This window comes from Ipomoea triloba, chromosome 10, assembly GCF_003576645.1.
Source record: "Ipomoea triloba cultivar NCNSP0323 chromosome 10, ASM357664v1".
In the NCBI taxonomy this organism is placed as follows: domain Eukaryota; kingdom Viridiplantae; phylum Streptophyta; class Magnoliopsida; order Solanales; family Convolvulaceae; genus Ipomoea; species Ipomoea triloba.
The window spans coordinates 2,302,883-2,311,575 of NC_044925.1; the positions used below are offsets into that span (position 1 = coordinate 2,302,883).

An 8,693-nucleotide genomic window follows, 5' to 3' on the forward strand; every position below is an offset into this window, starting at 1 on the left:
TAAGACAGAAGTTGTTTTATTGTTTTGTTAAGGAACTGTGATGAACGAAGATAATTTATTCTGATCCATGGGAGAAATTAGAAATTTGCTAATTTTGGAAATTTTAGTGATGTGACTAATTAAATTCGTGAATAGAAAAAATTAATATCAGCTAAAGTTCTCCGAGTGTAGCGTCACTGTCACGTTTAGTGCTAAACTTTGAATTTATCAACTTTCAAATTTAATTAGTTGTACTTTCTACTAGTTTAAGTAAGAACAAAGTTAGAACCAGTGTCCAAGACTGTTTAAAAAATTTGAATGTGTGAAAGACTATAATGATTAACTTGAAAGTTAAAGGATTATAGGGCAAAGTATTATAAACCCTGATCCAAAAATAACATTTAGATTTTGTATCTGTAGTTGACACATTTTGTACATACAGCTGACAATTTCTGTACTTGGGGGTATTATATTATGTTTCTGCAATTATCAAGTTATTTGTTTACATGTACAATAACTGTTAATTATAAGTACAGAATGTGTAAACTGAAGGTACAAAATTTTTGTATCAAAGGTCACAATACAATATGAATCATGATCTATGGTATAACAATTGGATTATAGGGGTTAAATTTGAAAGAAGACTAAGAACGTGTAATTTAAGAGAATATACTATAGTGTGTAGGTAAAAACTTGAAAAGGAATGGTCCCAAGACCACATATAAGACTCAAGAAAAAAGCATATATTATTAAATGTAAAGGAAAGGAATTGCTTTGCAATATAAATGAACGGACTAAAGTGCAGCCTCGACTCTGGAGGTTCAAAAGTTTACATAGATCAGCCAGAGGTCGGCACACTTGAACTGAACTCATATGTTTACAACATTGGACTACAAGGATGAAGATGAAATAACCTCAGCAGCATAAAAACAAACAATCCTACAAATATAATTACAAAGAACTGGTTATTCCCATGTGTATTACATAGGCTCACCTAACTCTCGACGCTAAAGCTACACGGAGGCTCTGTGGAGAATTGAAAGGATCATGCCGGAAGAAGATTTTTAAGTATCACTCCAATTATCATCTTCTCCGTCACTTCCAACAACCTGGATAGAGAATGATTAAAAATTAAAGGAGTTCGCTTTTAAAAAAGGTTGTATTTCCTAAGAAGGAAGAGTTCTGGCATTTGCTTTTCTTTAATGAGAGATCCATGGGGGAAATGGGGTCTCGGGTGTGAGAAAGAAGTTGATACCTGACGGATTGCGTTTGCCTTCTCCAGAATTGCATTCACACTTGTTGGAAGCCCAGTTGCTTGGGTTGGTTTTGCGGTAACCGTTGGTCTGAGATTGAATGACTGAAACCACTCAACATAGGTAGCAAACAAAGATCAGTGATGCTTCAAATTGCATTCAAAGTCAACAACATACACAGTTTTGAACTATGTACATCTAATTATAAGTTATAACTAATCCAGAACCTGGTTTACTTTCAAAATCCTAAGTTAAAATAAATAAATACAGTATGACTATATGAGTATATAACTGCTCACCTTTGTTCTGATCTGGTGTAGGAAGTCTTCCTTCTCTTCCATTTCCTTTCCATTTGCAGGCAGGGAGGCTACTCTTTGCACATCAATCTGTTGCAAGTCCAATCTCTGCATATATAAAACACAGATATGATTCTTATCCAATACATCTATGTACTATTCTAGTTGTAGTAATGCAAGGCAATTAAGCGTTGTAAAACAACCTTGCTTTTCAATCCAAATGCAGGCTCAATAACTTGATCCTGATTAAGCGGGGCAGGCTTAGGTTGATGCAAGAATGTAGCTGCCTGAAGTTTCGTATCAACTGTGTAATTAAGGCCTTTAGGTAAAGAACCTTCCCTACCATCTGTCGTATCAGAAAGTGATCTCATAGGCTGCCATCTCTGTGGTGGGACGGATGGAGGTGGTGGCGTAGGTTCCTTTGGGGAATGTCGTTCTAGAAGAGATGTTGAGGTGGAACAATTTCCTGATTCTTGCTTGACTGGAGGTCTAAGTGTATCCAGAATAGGGAGGTCATAAAAATAAGCAGATGGTGATCGTTCAAAGCCATGTTCGGAAAATGGTATTTGACCTCCAACACTATCATATAGTTCCTCCTGGGTGGTTAGCCTATTATCAAATGATGTTGAAGTAGACTCTGTTAATGAGATTCTCCGTAAAGCATCATATACTTCATGGTCCTTTGTACTGGAAGATTCACCAGATTCCCACTGCTCAGAGTTTGATTCTGACTGATGACTGAGACAATCATCCGATGCGTAGGGAGATGATCTGCAAAATGTGTCATTATCGGAGTCTGAACTCATGTCATGCAAGGGAATATCGGCATCAGGTACCAGCTGGAAGGATGGAAACATATCACTTCCACTTTCTTGCCTTGTGCCCCTATCAGGAAATCTGAGTTTCAACTTATGAGTCTCAAAGCCATCTACAGGCTGGAAAGATATTTTCATATGCCCAAGGGGTGGTGACCAAGAGGGTGACATAATTGGAGAGCCAGTTCCATAAAGATCAGTGGTCTTCTGAGAGAATGTTCTAGCTGTAACATTTTCACAGTGATTCTTCTGTTCTGAAAGCCCAGAAGTCATGGAGCTGGCAGAATTGGAGTTGTTCTCCCAACCAAGTGATAATTTCCGCTGAAAACCATTTACAAGCAATCTATTTCCAAGTGAAAGTATCCTAGATGAATTATTAACATTCTCTTGGCCTGTGCTAGTACGTAGGGAATCAGGAGCAACTGGTAGCACAGTTCCGGATGGCACTGTATCAGATTCATTAAAATGACTATCTGGGGGACTGTTTATGCTGTTTTGATGACATGAGTGATTTGATTTCTCTACTCTGGCATCTAAATCAACTGATGAATATCTTGAGGATGTTTTCGTAACAAAGACACCACCATCTTGATTATCATGGTACCTCATAGAGTGTTGACTCTCTTCCCTATTTTTGCGGCCATTCTCTGTCACACATGTTCTGGCATGCTTTTCATCCACAGGATCAGTATTTTGTCTTGGAGTGCCAATTGTATCATCTTGAGTGGTTGTAGAAACTTGACTAACAGCTTTTAATACACTGTCCGGAGGTTTTGAGGGCTGAAGTCCTAGCAAGCCACCATTTGTCCAAAACTTTACTGACGGGACACCAGAAGGTTCAGGGGGAGGTTTTGGAGGCTCAGGGCATGTGACCTTATTGATCACTCCTGCACCATTCTCCCTAGAGACTGAGGATGACAACTTACTAACTGATTCTACATCTGTCGAATCAAGAACATCACCATTTTCATTTAAATTACCATGTGCAAGAACCGGTTCTACAGTTCCTTTAGATACCTGTGGAGACTCTAAGTGGGCATTACATTCTGAGGTGTTCAAGTGGAAAGTATCTTCACATGTTACCTTGTCCAAGGTAAAGCAAGCTGCAGAATCATGATCACTGGGCACTGCACTAGAGTAATCCCCAAAAATATCTTTTCCAGCAGGAATTTCACCAGCTTCAGATGTCAAATTAGGCAAGGGGCTGTTAGCATACTTAGCTATGACTTCAGGGATAGCATCCTCTACTACCTTGGTCTTCAAAACAGAGTCTAGATCCAACTGTTTTTTTGTTTGACAATCTAAATCACTTTCAGATTCAGACTCAATGGTGTTAAGTGCATCCACAAAATTGTCAGTTTCACTGTCAATGTCATCAAATGGGGCATCATCATAGTTTGACATTTGCATTCTTTTATTTTCCAACAGCCAAACTATTTGCCCTACAGTGCCACGAGTAACAGCTGCTGTTATCTGAGCATCTGTACCTACATTTGCAGAATGTGTTTCTAAATTTTCATTGTCATTACACTTCTGATGGATAATTTCCAATATGTCCATCTCTCTATCCGAAGTACTGCAAGACGGAATGGGACAAGTTTGTTTCTGAGAGAAATCACTTCCAATTTCATCAGATACAACCCAACTCTTTTCATCTGGGGAAGCAAAATCAACAGAACCTTTCTGATTCATTTTCTCCAAAAGCAAGTCTATTTGATCAACAGTTTCAAGTGTAACAGCAGCTGTTATCTGAGCATCTTCACCTGCATTTTCAGAATGTGTTTCTAAATTTTCATCACCATTATACTTCTGTGGGGTAGTTTCCAATGTGTCTATCATTCTATCCAAAGTACTGGAAGATGGATAGGGACAAGTTTGTTTCTGAGAGAAATTGCTTCCAGTTTCATTAGATGCAACCAAAATGTTATCATCTTGGGAAGCAAACTCAGTAGTATCTTTCTGATTCTTCCTCTCCAATTGCATATCTATTTGCTCAACAGAGTCAAGAGTAACAGCAGCTGTTATCTTAGCATCTGGACATACATTTGCAGAATGTGTTTCTACATTCTCAACATCATCATACTTCTGAGGGGTAGTTTCCAATGTGTCCATCTTTCTATGCAATGTACTGAAAGATGGACTGGGACATGTTTGGTTCTGAGAGAAATCACTTCCACTTTCATCAGATACAACCCAAATCTTTTCATCTGGGGAAGCAAAATCAATACCATTGTCCTGATTCATCTGTGATGGGGAAAATAAGGATTCTTTGGATGCCAGCTCAAAAGGTCTTGCATTATCATCCCGAGTAACAGAATATAAAATGTAGGCACTGTGGTCCTCTGATAAGCCATTCCCAATATCAACACATGCATCACCATTGTTTTTATCAGGAATATCATAATCAAGGGAACCATTGGAATGTAATGGAGCAGAGAATGACAGTCTAGACTCATCCTCTTCAGGTTGTGTCTTTCCATTCCATGTGGCACTATTGTGTTCCTCTGAATAGCCATTACTAATATCACCATATACATCACATTTTTCATCAGGATGAGCAGAATCAAGGGAACCATTGGAGTACATCTGTAATGAATTAGAGAATGACTGTCTAGAATCATCCTCTTCAGGTTGTCCCTGCTTATTCCATGTGGCATGAGATGATAAATGGTCACTTTGCTCTTGTGATAAACTAATACTGACACTATTATCACCACTTTTCTCATCAAAAGAGCAGTAGTCTAAGGAATCATCATGGTGACTCTTTAACAGAGATGACATCTCCTTAGCTTTGTCTTCATCAGGGTGCATCAAAGAACTTGGGCAGGAAACACCTTCTGCACATGCAGATCCATATATAGAATCAAAAGAATGTGACAGCTCCTTAAGGTCAGACTTTAACATGGCTTCACCATTAGTTGATATTCTCTGGGAAGGGGAAGTTTGTCCATCAAACTTCCGTGATTCCATTCTGCAAATTTAAGAAGGAAACATCAATATTTCTTTCTCCCTCAGCAACAAAAGCTTCCCAAAAATAAGAAAGAAAGAAAAAGAAAATGACAACAGCAACAACAATAAAAGAAAAACCCCTCAAAACTCCTAAAAGAAATTTGTTGAAGTCACGTAAGACAATGGACATACCTGCTACTATAATTGGATAATGATGATGCACCACGTGATACTTCTCTGTTCTTTTGCCACGATCTCTTTTTCTGGTCAATGTCATAACTCATTTAGAGCACAATTTCATAAACATCACAAGAATCAAAAACCAAGTTTACTACATGTCATAAACTCAAAGTGTAGAGTGGCATTAAACTAGAGAAAAAGGTATTTCTTTAAAGTTTGTATACACAATCAGATATCTATCATTTATTATATGCACTATTTATGAAGTATGGGGATATCATTAAACAAATGTAATGGGTACTTCCTTACAGGTTGCATACACACTTGGATAACTAGTTTTTAAGGCTTACCTTATTGGGATAGCTTAATTTACTGTATATTTATTTGCTTTTATCCGTTCTTTCTATAATTTTTTCATATTATAGATATAGGATTAAATTGTTCATATACCCCACTGTTCCTAAAAAAAATTTTAGTAAGTCAGAAATATTTTTGAGGCATGATACATTAACAAGTAAAAATCATTAAGCCGTTAAAACTTAGTAGGGAATATCTGAATACATACCTTAATTTTTCGACCTTTCTTATCTTTTAGGACTTTCTCAAGATATGCTTCATCAGAACCAGCAGATGCTCTCTTAAAGAAAGTTGGATCAGAGTACCTTTTTAAGCAAGATCCAGGACCACCAGCATCAAATCTGAAAGACAAAGCATAATAAATAGTTGTGCTAAATATCCATCAAGCACAAAAAGAAGTGAAACTATATCTTATAAATTTCAAAATTCCCATACTTATCTAGCAGGTGCAAGCGTGGGGGCCCATGGCATTCTTCATAGGAATCCATAATGAACCTGGGCAAGTCACTGTATATAAAATGGTTTTCTTCACAATGAATACGAGTATGCCAATTGGAACCTGCAAACCAACTGCATTCTGTAAGGAGTTTGAAAACCCAGGAAAATAATGTGTTGCTTCAATTTTCAAGGGTAAAAAATGCAATCAGGATAAGTGCAACGAAATTCAGGATTTCAAGATTAAAAAACATGAAAGCTTAGAGCCTCATGATCATTCTTTCCCAGATTGTTCAATAGGGTGGTGGTGGGATGGATCACAATAGTTGGAATAGGAGAAAAATGCATCCTACCAGAACTGTAGGAAAAGTTTATTGAACTGAAATAATGAGCTTGCAAGCAAGATGGGGGATGAATTTGGAAATGACTCCAGAAACTATTAAAGATGTGTAAATCAGTTAGAAGTATATTTAGCCCTATAGAGTTTGCAACTAACAGTAAGAGTAACAAGTTATTTTTTTGGGTACATAGTGATGAGTGAAAACTGTAACAAAAACATTGAAAGGGAAGAATTCAATTAGGTTTCGTTTAAATCTGTTTAGTCTGTTGGTAATTTGGATGATCAAGTCATCAAGGAGTCTTAGGAACAAAATAGTTGAGCAATGAGTCCTACCAGTTGTGTAAGCAAAATGCAAGTGACTTTGTTGCGCTAGTATTGATTTCTCAAGTGAAGGAAGTGCAGTTTCAATACGTTGCACACGAGCCATCAGCTTATGGCTTCTAGAGGATGTAATTGTAACTTGCTCCTGCAAACCATGAAAGACCTCTGCTGCAAATCTACACGTTGAGAAGGTCCATGAAATCTACTTTTAGAATCTATCATGAAGACTTTACAAGCAATATACTCAACTCATTCACAACAAAGATAAAATGATTTTAACAAAAAGAAGTTGTTAGATGCATCTCTAACCCAGTTCAATACTCTGTCTCAAAGTAGAGGACAAATATTAATCCCATTGCAGCAGGAATAATTAAATTCATTCTATTCTTTTCCCTCTTTGTACAGTTTATGCACAATTTTTTCACTCTCTCTTTTAGCAACACCATGGCATATAGTCCTCCTATTTGACAAGTGTATAGCAGTTCAAATTCACAGTACAAGCCTTCCCAAACCCCCATCCCCACCCCAACCGAAAATGTATATAAATGAATAAAGAAAAAGCCAAAGAATTTGCATCAATACATCTCAAAAAGAAAGTGCAGGGAATAAAACCTGTTTGCTAGTTAAATCACACAGGTTTTTGGAGCAAATTGCTCTTACCACATGCAATCAAGATTACAAACCAATCTAAAACCTAGGTGTCATTTACAAATTCTATACACCCTGGAAGGAATAAAAAGAGGGGAAGAGAAATGAAAAAGCAAAAACTTCCAAAGAACTATACTTGACTAGGTTTTGCAATTACTTGGTAAGGTAGAGAAACTGACTAGAAAGAATAGGGGGAGAAAAGAGGGAAAAGAGACATGAGAATTGAGAATCCAACTTGGAAGTACAAGAAGAGAAAAAGCACCTAGGTTTGCAAATTTTCCAGTTCGTGCAATTCTTTACCTACTGCAGAGTACATCCTAAATCTCATTTTTCTTAATATTGCAGTAAATCACTTTCAGTACTACCTACACCTCTTCCATAACAAATTACTCACATTTATAACACTCAATTAAACGAATCTAAATCCGGAGTAAAATTCCCAATTCATCTAAACAGTCCCAAACTTCCAATGTAGCTTTCACATTACAGTGCCAAATAAAATACTCACTTGAAATGTTTACTTAATTCCAGTACCGAAATCACTAAACTCTCCAATTCCATAAAATTCAAACAAAATTGAAAAAAACAGTGAGCAAGTGAGCTGAGAATTGAAGCGCGGAAACAACATACTCAGCAAGATCGCCGAGCTGGCGCAAGATGCCGACGAGTCCAGAGACGGCGACGCCGTCGAGCACCGCCTTCGGATCCTCCTTGTCGGCCTCCCTGTACAGCTCCGTCGCCCCCAGCGAGAACTCATTCCTCACGCCAACTCTCACCAGCGGCATCTCTCCAGTCTTCACCCCCTAGATTTCTACGCACCTACTGCCAACGCAATGCGATGAATAAAGACGCATAAACACAGTATTGACAAAAAGGAGTGTAATAAATGAAGGAATTTGGAGGCTATGGAAGTGGAGATTAGTTGAGGATTGAGGCAGCTTAGCTGACAAGAGAGGGACAGATATACAGAGAGAGAGAGAGAGAGGTGATGCGTATGGGAGTTTTAGAGAGAAAAAATGCAGAGAGCAGTGTAGAGAGGGAGCTAAGAGAGAAAGAAGAAGGCATTGCCAACTCTTCAAGCCATTCTTATTGGGAGAGGGGGGGGGGGGGGTTCTAATTT

At 37.9% G+C, this 8,693-nt stretch overlaps 1 protein-coding gene across 2 annotated transcripts; it reads right to left on the minus strand.

The window, feature by feature from the left end:
- Nucleotides 1–701: 701 nt before the first annotated feature.
- Nucleotides 702–8,652, minus strand: LOC116031891 (protein SCAR3-like). 2 transcript variants are annotated; one of them, XM_031274239.1, is made up of 9 exons: nucleotides 8,204–8,652; nucleotides 6,938–7,101; nucleotides 6,265–6,388; nucleotides 6,038–6,170; nucleotides 5,485–5,555; nucleotides 1,732–5,314; nucleotides 1,532–1,636; nucleotides 1,235–1,336; nucleotides 702–1,088 (listed from the first exon to the last, which is right to left on the minus strand). In XM_031274239.1, the coding sequence occupies exons 1-9, from the start codon at nucleotides 8,356–8,358 to the stop codon at nucleotides 1,044–1,046; spliced, it is 4,482 nt and encodes a 1,493-aa protein (XP_031130099.1). In that variant the 5' UTR covers nucleotides 8,359–8,652; the 3' UTR covers nucleotides 702–1,043. The 2 variants fall into 2 exon arrangements, with proteins under 2 accessions (XP_031130099.1, XP_031130100.1); XM_031274240.1 differs by lacking the exon at nucleotides 8,204–8,652 and having other exon boundaries at nucleotides 6,265–6,399; nucleotides 6,938–7,075.
- Between the last annotated feature and the right edge of the window lie 41 nt (nucleotides 8,653–8,693).

Excerpts from the sequence above, each read along its gene's own strand:
- LOC116031891 (XM_031274239.1), bottom strand. The coding sequence starts at position 8,358 with ATGCCGCTGGTGAGAGTTGGCGTGAGGAATGAGTTCTCGCTGGGGGCG. Across the intron at positions 6,389-6,937 it reads GCATTTTGCTTACACAACTG|GTTCCAATTGGCATACTCGT; the intron begins GTAGGACTCATT and ends GTTGGTTTGCAG. Across the intron at positions 5,556-6,037 it reads AGAAAGGTCGAAAAATTAAG|AAAAAGAGATCGTGGCAAAA; the intron begins GTATGTATTCAG and ends GACATTGACCAG.